General features: G+C 37.4%; 1 protein-coding gene across 2 annotated transcripts in view; it reads left to right on the top strand.

Annotated features, from left to right (window-relative positions):
* Nucleotides 1-1598: 1598 nt before the first annotated feature.
* The window catches only part of arhgef25b (Rho guanine nucleotide exchange factor (GEF) 25b), a 31115-nt gene continuing 20253 nt past the window's right edge, over nt 1599-12460 (top strand). Inside the window, exons 1-2 of one of the 2 annotated variants that reach the window (XM_028002083.1) lie at nt 1599-1796; nt 2440-2545. In XM_028002083.1, the coding sequence (XP_027857884.1) occupies nt 1749-1796; nt 2440-2545 (154 nt within the window). In that variant the 5' untranslated portion in view covers nt 1599-1748. Of the gene's footprint in view, nt 1797-2439; nt 2546-6696; nt 7077-12460 lie in introns of those variants that run through there. The other variant, XM_028002084.1, reaches the window with a different exon arrangement.

Consider the following 12460-nt stretch of genomic DNA (forward strand, 5'->3'; position numbering starts at 1 on the left):
TGAAATGTACTGCAGTAAAAGAAGTGTAAGCTGCTTATGAAGCGGAATGTAATTAATTGATAAGACAGTTAAATCCAATCAGGTGTGATCAAAGTGCAGCAGGAAATCAGCACTGAGATTTAGCATTTCAGAGCTAAATTAGTCTCTAATTAGACTTTAGTGATGATAATAAGATCCCAATAATGTGAATGAGCCTTTTTTTGTTACTGAAAAAAAATATGATCAGTTCCGATAAAAATTCTCTATATTTATTGTGTTATATTACCCATTTAAAAGGATTTCAGCCAAGTTTGCCGTAGTTCTTTATGTGGTTAATGTTGCATTAATTTTTACATCTGACTCAATTTAAGCGCTAAGATTGTTGCAAAGGTCATTTGTGCACAATTCTTTTGTAAGTCGTAGAAATCTGGGGAGCATCACCATAAAAGAACATTTTCTACTCTTGAAATCTACAAATTGAGCCTTTATGGAAGAAAGAATGAAAGAGACGAAAAGTCCTGACAAACATGTGGACACTTGGTGAAAAATTGTTCTTATATGATAGATATAAGATAAACTAAAATTAAACTGTTTGCTCTAAATGCTAAATGCAATGTGTGCATAATCCTGAGGAGGCAAGAAAAATAATCTGGTAGAGCTGAAGTGACTCAAACTAAAGTGTTTAAAAATGTAAAGATAACATTTTTATAAATACAAAAATTACATAAAATCTGTTAGTTTTAGTATATTTTCTGATTTGTTTTCTTCTGCAATACCTCCATGGGATTTAATTTAGGGATAGCACTAAGTGATGTAACATTTTTGTCCAGTGATTTTATTTAATGTTTTTAGTTGTAGTTTGGTGCCATTTTCCTTTTTTAAAATAATCATTTGATATTTCTCATTGTTCCTAAAAAAAAAGAGAAGAAAATTATAATTTCTAACACAATTTTGTCAATAGGTGACTGTAAAACTTGAAAAGCATTATTTTTTAATTAGCTAGTTTTGTTGCTGTGTACAGACTGTATTTAATAGAGGGGGAAAAAAAGCTCTTTGAATTGTAAGTTTAGATCAAAGTATATTTATGTGGTAAAATGGCTCAAAGTCCAAACTTAAATCCAAAGGAGAATCTGTGGTAAGACTTGAAAAATTGATGTTTGCAGATGTTTTCCATCCAATCTGACTGAATTTGAGCTGTTTGGCAAAAACATTGTCGTCTCTAGAAGTGCAGAGCTGGTCGAGTCAGACTCCAAATAGACACGGAGAAATGTTTCTGCTAAGCATTGATGTAGATTTCATTTCTAAAAATAAAACCAAAGCCAAGCCTCCTATCCTTCCACTTCACAGTTATGCATCACTTTGTGTTGGTCAACGGCAAAAAAAGTCTCAATAAAATATGTCAAAGTTTGTTGTTTCAACATGACAAAAAATGAAAACTGAAAAATTCTGGTTTGTGAATACTTTGACAAGGCACTTTATGTTTATTCCCAAGAATGTTTTTCACAGAGTGAACAAAGATCTGTGGGACGGGACCAGACCTGCCCGGGTTGACTGATCACCAGACATCGACCAGAGGCGTCTGCGTTCGGCTTACTGTCTTCTGCAAACCAAAGGAGAAAGAAAGAACTGACGGAGGAAGGGAATTATCTTCTGTTTGCTGGATTTTAGACGGGATGATGCAGATGTTTTTCTGGAATCCTTTTCAAAATAAAATCCGTATCTGATGAGATATGAACACATAAGAGGAAGATTCAAGTGGAAAAAGCAAAATGAAGACTTTGGCAAAAGTGCAGGGGAAGACTGATGGTCCTGGAAAAGTGAGTGTTTGGTCTGCGGCACCAACTTTTCTAAAGTATAAAGGTTGTTAAAGTAACAGTGGAACTGCTCTTAATAATCAATAAGCTTAAATCAATGCAGAATTTCTTTTAGATGCAATAGAGGAAGATATTTCATAAGATCTCGAAACATAAGACTGTATAAGGCAAATTTATTTAAGCTGTTCTCTGTCAGATCAGTTTAAAATCAGTTGTACCTTATATTCATTAATACATGCATTTGTAAATATTTCTGATTTGAATCAGATTTTAGAAATAGAGAAACCTTTCACTGTTTGAATCAATCAATATAAAGAAGTTTAACATTAAAAAAATGTGCCTTTCCCCCAACTTTTCCTAATCAATTAAGCCTCAAACATAAAATAAGTTCACTTCTTCTTTGTCTGAGTTCATGTTGCGCAGCATTCATTTATCTTTTTTGCCTCTTGGAGAAATTCCTCAGATAAGATAAGAGACAACTTTATTTGACAGGCAAGCAAAAAGAGAGGTGAAGCTGTGACAAACATGTAATCATCTTTTCTACTGAATATACTACACTTTGTCCCATGCTACATTTTCTATAAATTACGTTGTCTTTCTCCTGTCTTCCTGACGCGCTCACTCGGTTTTCTGTTTTGTGGATCAGGTCTCAGAAACCAGCAGGGGCAGTTTTCCGTCAGATGAGGACCGTCAGGACAGCAGGACTCAGCTTGTCTGTGCCAGGATGTCCAGCATGGCTGCAGGACTTAAAGGTACAGTAACATGTCCAAAGTGCTTGAATGTTTCTACATTTTGTGAAATTACAACCACAAACATTGATTTACTTTATTGGGATTTTATGTGATAGATCAACACAAAGTAAGAGAACAATCTTTGCTTACAAATAATAATTTTCAATGAGTCAATAGCTTGCAGAGCCACCTTTTGCTTAATATTGATGAAAGGACATTTTCCCCCTGTTATATGTGAAATAACCTGCTATTTTAATTAATAGTTTTTCATCAATATTAAGGATTTATTGACTTAAAACAAACTGTTGGATTTTGCTGGAAAGTTACTTGTAAGGGAGTTTTGTCTTATTTCAAGTGCACTAAGATGTTTCCTTCAGAAACTAGACCAGAAGTACTAAAGCACAGATGTCAAACTAAAGGCCCGGGGGCCAAATCTGGCCCACCGTAGCTTTTTACATGGCCCTCTGGACTCCAAATTACATCAATAAGTCTCCAGTTTTTCACAAATTCGCAAAATTCACACAAAATTAACAAATCCCCACATTTTCCTTTTGATTTTGCTGCAAATTTTTCTCAAAATTGGTCAAAAACATTGAGTTTAAGTGACTGCTGCTGCAGTCCTACTTGATGTCATGTTATAGTGTGTGACTGACATGATGAGTAGCTAAAATTCACATTTGACACCATATATTAGCACAAAATTCCTTACAAATATTCCTAAATTAATACCACAAAATATATGTATGTTCTTTTGATTGCAAAAAATACAAAAACAATCACAAAATCCTGGAGGGACTGATCAGCAATTAATTAATTTTAAGAAACACATATTGAATGCTGAAACAAACAGCTATTTATTAATTTAACAGTTTAATGGGTTTTATCAACATATTCAGGCACAACTGGCCCTTTAAGAACATTCAGGTTTTTGATTTGGCCCAAAGCAAAAATGAGTTTGACACTCCTGTGCTGAAGGGTTTAGAGCAGTTTGATTTTTGTTGCCTGCAGCTCTTCGGTTGGAGCTGTGCTCACAGTGCTAATATTCGCTGAAAAGGCCTCTGATCTGCACCAAAACACACAGAGTGACCAGAAGCAAGGGTCTCATGTTGCACCGCCTTGATGATTAATTACAGACTTATAAAGCCTGTGTTTGCTCACGGCAGAAGGCATGCACATGCAGCAGTCCTGCATTGTGGAGAGATCGTTGCGCTTTAGCAGGAACGGATCATGATGTCGGCAGAGTTTGCTGAAAGATAACCGGGTTGTTTGCATGTGGCTGTGATCAGTCGTTCTCCGTCTGTCAGAGAGCAGAGCTGTGTATTTACATGTGCAGACGGAAGCGACAGCTTTTACTTTGTTCTTTGCAGACTTTTTCCATGTTTAGCTTTGTTTGAGTTTGTGCATAAATATGTTTAAATCTAATCCTGCTTGTGGCGAGTTTAAGCAGCAGTGCTCAGATGGTGAACGCTTGGCTTCTAGATGAAACGTTTCTGCTTCAGAGTCAGCAGTACGAGTCTTTATAACATTTGGTTTTCTTCAGCAGCAGTGGTGGTCTTAATAGAAGAGTTATGACTCTCAGCCCAGGGCAGCATGGTCATGGGCCTGGGCAGCCATCAGGGAGTTAGATTTATGTTGCTTGTTAGCATTTTAAGTCATTTTCTATGCATTTGCTGCTAGATGTTGGCAAAGTTGTCATCGTTTATTCTTCTGTTTTTAAATGGATTTCCACTCTATTTATTCAGCTCTAGTTCAAAATTTTAAATGCATTCAGTGATTGAAGCTGAACCTGACAATTAAACAATGGCCAGATATTTTTTAGGATGTGACTTGATATTTATGAACCCTTTGAAGAGCTATTTCAATGGTTTTGAGGTACACATGCACAGAATAAACTACACAAAAAAACACCAATATTTTGTTTTCAACACTGACCCCACTGTTTAAAAATGTTGTCATTAGCTATACTTTTACTCCTGCACATCTGGAGCTTCGAGTAACTTTTAAATGTAAAACATTCTTGTGTTTTGCGGAACGGTCTTTGTTCAGAGGAGAGTGTGTGTGATTTTGGTTCTCTGTGGGTTATTTAAGAGGGTGTGGGGTGAAGAAGGGGCTTGTTCAGGGGCACGGCTCTGCAAAGCCAACAAAATGTTCTGTTGGTTTGATCGCGATCTTGAGAGTTTGATTTACGTTTTCTTTGTGACTTCAGCTGCAGCTACTCAGCCACTCAGTAACAGTGTCAGTGAACATCTGCAATATTCAGACTACGACCTTATAATACGGTTATTATCATAAATTGTTTTCACAATCCCTTTTGTTTTCACATCATTTTCTTTCTACATGCCTAAAATAGCCGTGTTTGTGTTCCTCGTTCCTCCTGAGCTCGTTCTTCTGCAGCTGGTTGTATTTTGGTTTACTTGGCTTGTGATGCTGTTCCCCATGTGAGGAAGGATCACACGTGCTTGCAGAATAGTCAAAGAGGAAAAGGAAACAGGCGTCTGGTGGAGCTGGATTTTATGTGAGAGTGTGAAAGGAAAGGGAATTGAACATAAATGCTCCACTGCTCCAGATTTTCATTTGTGGCATTTCAATGCTTCCACTTCCCAATTAGGCACTACTGTGCATGTTTATTATACATGTACAGGCACAAAAGTATTTTTACTTTAAAGACATGCTGCATCTCTCTTGATCTAAAAGGCTTATTTAATAAAAAAATAATTATGCATTGGGTGATGTAAACCCTGAAGTAACCACGTTTCTTTCCACTATTGAGGACTAAATGTCTCCATTTTTTCTTTTGAAGCACCAAGGGTCCATCCACGAGACTAAAATACAGAAAAATAGCCAAAGACTTATGAAATATTTATTTTATACCCTGAAGGACTGAATCTTCCACAGGCTTCAGATTCGTCATCGGTTGTTTCTGCAGAGAACTGAACCTTGTGGCTCTTTCCCAGTTTCCTGTCCCAGTGAACTTCCTGGTATTTGTGCTGCTGCTCTATCTCATCCATCTCTCCCCTGAAGGAAAGGCAACATTCTCTCTCACTGAGATCCCAACAACAATCACAGCACCACAGTTCAGTATAGTTTATCAAACAACCTCAGTGGAAATTCACGGCATTATCATAAGGAGCACATTCAAGTCAGAGTGACACAGTGGTTCACATTCCCCATCAGCTGAGTTCACTGGTGGTTTCAACAGGAAGTGGGAACATTTTGGATCAGTGCAGTGATCTCTTATTTTTAATAATGAGATCATTATTAATAATATGAGACAGTATTTCTGTGTCCGCGTTTGACTGGAAGATCTCTCTTCTGGCATTTCAAAAGTGCCAGTAGGTTGATTTAGTTTCACACTTCGGGTGATTTTTCTGAAACTGAGGTTCGGATCCACGGCGACACCTCAAGGTTTCTGCAGGACAAGTTTGCTTGTATCGTCAATCATACACAAGATAATTCAATGTTCTGTATTGGAAAATTAAACAGAAATCAAATGAGTTCAGGATTTTCAAATATTTCATTTTTTACATACAAAAACAATCATTTCTGTGTTAGATAATAAGATCAAGACATACAACAGCATTAAAGACACTGTTTTTAATGCTGTTAAAAACAGCTCATTAAAACAGCCTCATAAGGTCAAACAAAGACAATAAAAAAGTTAGTGGGAAAATGGATGAAGCTAAACTGCATCTTTTTAGTTATTTTGACCATTTCTCATTTTCTGTAGATAAATACAAAATGTTTGCTTGTAATTTCAGAGACATGTTGTCAGTAGTTTATAGTATAAAAGAACAATGTTCATTTTACTCAAACATTTACCTATAAAAAGTCAAATCAGGGAAACTGATCATTTTAAGTGGTCTCTTATATTTTTCCAGAGCTGTAATTCATCCAATCTGACTGATTTTAAGGAGAATATTTCAGTTTCTAGATGAGCAATGTGTTTCTAAATGCAGTAAAATGCATGTGTATGCCACAGTTTTTGGATTTTCATTTGAAAATGTGAAATTATTTATTTATTAGTAATTAATTCATTATAACTAATTGCTTATTCTTTCTCTGAATATAAAAGTGGAGTAAATAAAGGCAGAGAGGAGGGGCTTGGGACCAGATGCTGGCAGCTTGTCTCCCATCGCAGCTCCTCCTCCTCTTTCCTGCCTCTCCGTCGCTCCCTCTCTCACTCTCTGCCCCACTCATGATCTGTCTCACCACACAGAGACGGTTCTGATCCAAAGTCAGGAGCATCTCTCTGCCTTTGTTGTACCATGGGATGAGACTGCCGTTATTTTTCAGCAATTTTTCCCCTCGTCACATTTGGAATATGAGTGGAAAGCTCTCTGCACACTTTTCCTCTCATGTCCGCGTGGGATCACCGTGGGAATAGAGTGTGTGTGTCTGCGGGCTCGTGTTTGTGTCTGCTTCTGATGGTGTCGAGTGGAGCAGCGCGAGCGGATCACCATGAGAGGGGGTCACCACCAGCGAGGCTGCGGGTGTCAGCATCTGTTCAGAAAACTTCTCAGCCAATGCGGCTGCTGCTTTGTCAGAAGTAGAGGTACGTAAATGAATCGATGCTAAAACTATCTCAGTCTCTGGAGATGGACTCAAGTTATTTCTCAGAGTAAAAATAAGTCCAATCCATTCACCTATCACAGTTTATGAATATTTAATCCATTCACTTGCTCATTCTAAGATCAAAAAGTCTCGTTTTGTACAGAAACAGTTACTTTCTGGGTTCACAGAGCAGCTTCACTGCTCTAAATTGAGTCACAAAATAAAAATGAGAGACTGAAGCTGTTCATGCTTCTCCCCTCCATCATCATGAACGGCGTTAGCTCTAATCTGACATCATGTGGGAGGAGAAACGAAATATTTTACTGCTTAGTTTGATTCTGTAAACCTCCGGACATCTGTGAGCTGCGAATCACAAGATGTAAAATGACCAAGAAGGACTATTTAATCTGACGGGGTGTATTTAAAGTACAGTTATTTTCAGCTACATCAGAAAACATATTCGGATTTCATAACAATTAGGTCAAAAGTGGAGGGGAAGCGGTGCTCGAAATAAATACTAAAAAAAGGCTAACAATTACATTTCTTCTCTCAAAGCTTGAATCTTTTAATTAACTTTAATCCTATTTAGAACATTTTTAATTAATTTACCTCATCAAAATAACAAAAACAAGTGTTTTTGAAGTGCATGTCAAAATGTTTAGGGTTAAGTTTTAAAAGCCTAATTGTTTAAGTCCATATACTATAACAAAAATAGATTGTGTTGCATTATTTTTAACAGAACATATTTAAATTTAATAACTCAGCTTGTGTCCTTGTAGACAAATTGCTCTAAAAATCATAGAAATTAAGGGTTTTTTAAAAATTGTTCTTCAAATGTACAAAATAATGCTGGAATGTGATAAAATAAAGAAAAAAATTGTCATTATCCCTTGAAAAGTCTGAAAAATCATCACAAGATGCTTCTCTTATTTGTGATTAATCGCTGGGCCTTTAAACCTTTGGGTCATTTCTATTTTTAGATTTGTTTTGATAAGGAGAATCCTGCCAAACGTGGCTGAGATCTCTATGTTTTGGTCTATTGAGGCATTTTTTCTGTATTTCATACAAACTGATGTCTCCGTTTCTCTCTTCTTCCGTTTTTCTGTTTTTCTCTGACTTCCTTCAGCCACAGTTTCTCCACATGTTGTACAGATGTTTTCTTTTCTCGAGCAGACTCAGTTCAGGTTCACAGTTTAGTCTACTTCAAATTGACCTGAACTTCTCTTTCTCTTTGGTCTTTTCTGCTCTGGATATTCGCGCTCGCTTTGCTCTCCCTGCTGCCGCCGATTTGAAATCCTGTGTCTGGCCGATTGCATCACAACATGTCCGCCTCCTGGAGAGAAGCCTGTCATGAAGTTGTGAAGCAATTTTCCTTCGAAATCAGATCTCAGCTTGTACCTCGAAGAGAATCCAATTGGGAAAACAAACTTTGATGAGTTTGACTTTTATTTTCTTGAGGAAAACAAGGCGTCCTGAAAACAAGCTTACATTCAGGAAAAACTGTGATTCTTTCTTCATATGCATTTTTTTAAAAATCCATAACTTTTAAACCAGTTTGATGTCAAACTGATAAATCATAAAATTGATTCAGAAAACTGCTGAAATAATGTAATTTAAAATAAAATGAGAAGACTAATGCTATACTGCTTTACACTGAAATGTAAAACATTTTGTTCTCATTCATTTTTACATATGCATTTTTTTTCATATTTTGCCAAGTTATAAGTAGATGTTTCCATATTTAAGTGAAAGATTTTATTGTTTTAAACCAGAGTGATTCTCCAAACAACTTTCCTGAAAGAAAAGAATCCCCACAGCATGATGCTGACACCACCATGTTCCACCAAGGGGATAATGTCTAACGTTCATTTGGGTGTCAGCGAACCAGATGCTTCAATCTGTTGTAAATCACTTTCTGTGCAGAATGGCGCTCAAATAGGCCATAATATGAGATAAAAGTAAGCACTAGAGAGACCTGTGCATGACTGTTAGTTGTTCTGTCAACAGATTTTCCTACCTGAGTTGTGGATTTCTGCAGCTCCTCCACTTGATTCTTCTCTAACTCTCTACTTGCTGAGATCAGATCAGAGGTCTGCAGCCTCAGTCCAGCAACATAAAACTTGTCTAGAGCTGTAAATATTACATAACGTTTTGGGAAAAGACAACTTACGCATTTTTAATGAATATCAACTACTAGAAATTTGTGGTGATTTTGGAAGAAGCACCATTTTATGTCTGTTTTTAGGGTTTAAATAAAAAAAAAATATATAAAGCATGTAGTAAAAGTTCAGTTCTTTTATGTAATGCTGATGTTTGTGGGAAATTATGTAAACATAAGAAAAAGCACTTAGTTTGTGACATAATGATGAGCAAACAAAAATAATACTGATACTGGTGTCATTTTCTTGTGGAAATTGAATGCAGGATTTATTCCATGTAAAAAAAGATGCGTTTTTTATATCTATATTTAAAAAATGTATTAGTTCTGTGCGACTACCCCGCTTCTCGCCCGGAACGTTAGCTGGAGATAGGCACCAGCACCTCCCGACCCGACTGCGGAAGAAAATGGATGGATTATTAGTTCTGCACCTTCTGAACTAAATATAAAGAACCTTTGTGTGAAGTCCAAAGAGCTGCAGGTCTAGACGAATGCCATGCTTTCTCCTTTTTCAGACGATTGAATCTGTAAACAATTAGTGAAAATGGATTTTATTTTGGGGTTTCAGAGTAAAGCAGACTTTTCATAAAACAAATATAGAGCTTGTCAGATTCGGGTGTTTTTCTGCGAGTGTTTTGAAACTCTAGGGAATAGTTTTTCTTCCACTTCACATTTATGCTGTGCTACAGAAAACATTGAAGTTTGTGTTTGCCAGATGAGAAGATCTCAAAAAGCTTAAATGACATTAACGGCTTTGTGAATGCATCCTTGAATCTTGTTTCATTATTTGCTTCTTTATGTCAACATCTGAATCAGATTGGGAAAACCTTTCTTATTTTATTGCATTCTGAGTCAAGCTGAATAGACTCAGACTTCAGATCTTCACTGAGCCGATCCGTCTCCTCCAGAAAAGAAGCTCTGATGTGAAGCAGCAGATCAGGTCCCAGCAGGAAACGGAAGTGAGTCGAGTTAGGAGAAGCTGGAGCAGGAGATCACTGAGCTGAAGAGGAAAGACGCTGAGCTGGAGCAGCTCTCACACACACAGAGGTGGTAATGAAGCCAAAGCGCTGCCGAACCACACTAAATCCGCTGCCACGAAAAGTAACGACGAACTCTAAACACGTCGTTTCTGCAAACGTGAAACGACAGAAAGAAGGCGTTTAGTGCGACGTTTACACGACTCTAGAAGAATACCAAAAATAATGACAGTCAGATTAAAGTTATGGATTAACTCAGTTTTCCGAACTACAGCAGAAAAAGTCTGCACTTCCACGTCTGAGCTGCAGCTTTTTTTTTTGATAAATATCTTCTAATCACTAAATCTAGGATGCGGTGAGTCACTGTCGGCAAATACACCCCGCCTAAAAAAAAAAGTGGATTTAAACACCCCCAGCAACATAATAATCTCAAGATTCAGTGAAAACATTTGCAAACAAAGGGATATTTTATACATTGCATGCTTACTTTTATCTCATATTATGGCTTATTTGAGCGCCATTCTGCACAGAAAGTGATTTACCAAATGCTTTAATACTCCAACGTGGCGCAGACAGCTGAAAACATGCGCACACGTAGACAATCGTCTTTCTCCGGCTCTGAGCGTTAAATCCTCTGTTGTTCCAGTTGTTCATGGGGGGAGATTACAGAGCTCCGTCTCTCTGTGCGGACCCAGCGAGCGCCACATGTGAGAGGTGAAAATGAAAACGGCGCAGCGCTTTTTCACCTCTGAGTTGAACGGGACATCTCTGGGATTGAAATGTTCGCAGGTCTGCTCGATGAGCTCGTTGCGTTTTTGAAGAAAGCAATCCTAGAATCAAGAACTTGTGCGCATTTTTCTTCAAGCGAATGAGTTTGTTATCTCCGTAAAACTCCTGCTGTGTTGTAACGTTCTAGATGTTCCCTTCTCTTCCAGCAATCTGAGATTGTTTTCGTTTTTCGCTGGTAACTCATACTGTTACTGTTTATAAGAGAAACGCCTCCAGATGCAGAATTGTTGGACTTTCATTGAAATAGTTTCCCTGAGTCACCACACATCACCAGTCTGACTCCCAGCTCTGATTCATCGAGTTCACCAGTAAAAGCCAAGTCATTATTTCCAGTGTGTGATGGAGTAAATACAGACACACAGATTCACTCTAATTAAATAGCATCAAGTTGAATATCTCACACTTTTGTGATGGTTCTTCTGCTAAATCAGATTCCCATTTAAACAAGTCAGACATGAATCCAACTCTAAATTTATAATTGTGAGGTCCTCTGAGGTGAAATTCTTTCAGAAACAAGAGAAGTTTAGACTTCATGCATGTTGCATGAAAGCCATTAAAAAGTTATCTGTTGTGCATTATTTGAACATCAAAGGATCCACGAAAAAGTAAAGAATAAATATGATTTAACATAAATGAAATATGCAAAAGCAAGCAGCATCCAAACCTGAATATCTAGAGCTAGCTTAGCTTACTGAGAGGAGAGGAGGTGAAACAGCAGCTACTAATGTAACGTTGCTTCATCGTTCGTCTCTGAGCTCTTTATTAGTCACTGATACTTAACTGTAACCAAACCAGACAGAATATATGGAAACAGAATCCTTTCACCTCAAAAGGATTTCACACCACTTGAATGTTTTCACATAAATTATGCCCAAAACGTTAATATGTTTTGTTCAGATTTTATGTGACAGGCTAATACATTGAAAAGTGGAAGGAAAATAACACTTTGTTTCTAATTTTCTGGACCCGAGTCAATTACTGCAGAACGACCTTTTCATGCTTTAGCTCTATCAACTCTAATCTGCTGCTCTGTAGCTCCCCCACAGTATGACGCTGCCACCACCATGTTTCACTGCTGGGACGGTGTGTTCAGGATAATGGGAAGCTTCATTTTCTCCACACACAGCATTTTGCATTTAGGTTAACTTTTGTCCTTCTTCCACATGTTTTTTGTCGCTGACATTAAACCAACTACTAAACGAGAATTATTATGACTTTATTTCACAAACACGTTCTTCTTACTCCTCTCTCAAAGGAGAGCATGACCAATGCATTCTCCCGCCTGAGCTGTGGATCTTGGAATATTATTTTCTAACCCGATTGCTGTCTTTCTCGTCCTTCATGGTGAAGTTTGTTCTTAAATGTTGTCTAAAAACACATGATTCATTTTTATTTCACTTCATGGTTATGCACTACTTTGTGTAACTGAACTTTGTGGTTTCAAAGCGACAAAATGTGGAA

This window comes from Xiphophorus couchianus, chromosome 20 (genome assembly GCF_001444195.1).
Source record: "Xiphophorus couchianus chromosome 20, X_couchianus-1.0, whole genome shotgun sequence".
Taxonomy (NCBI): domain Eukaryota; kingdom Metazoa; phylum Chordata; class Actinopteri; order Cyprinodontiformes; family Poeciliidae; genus Xiphophorus; species Xiphophorus couchianus.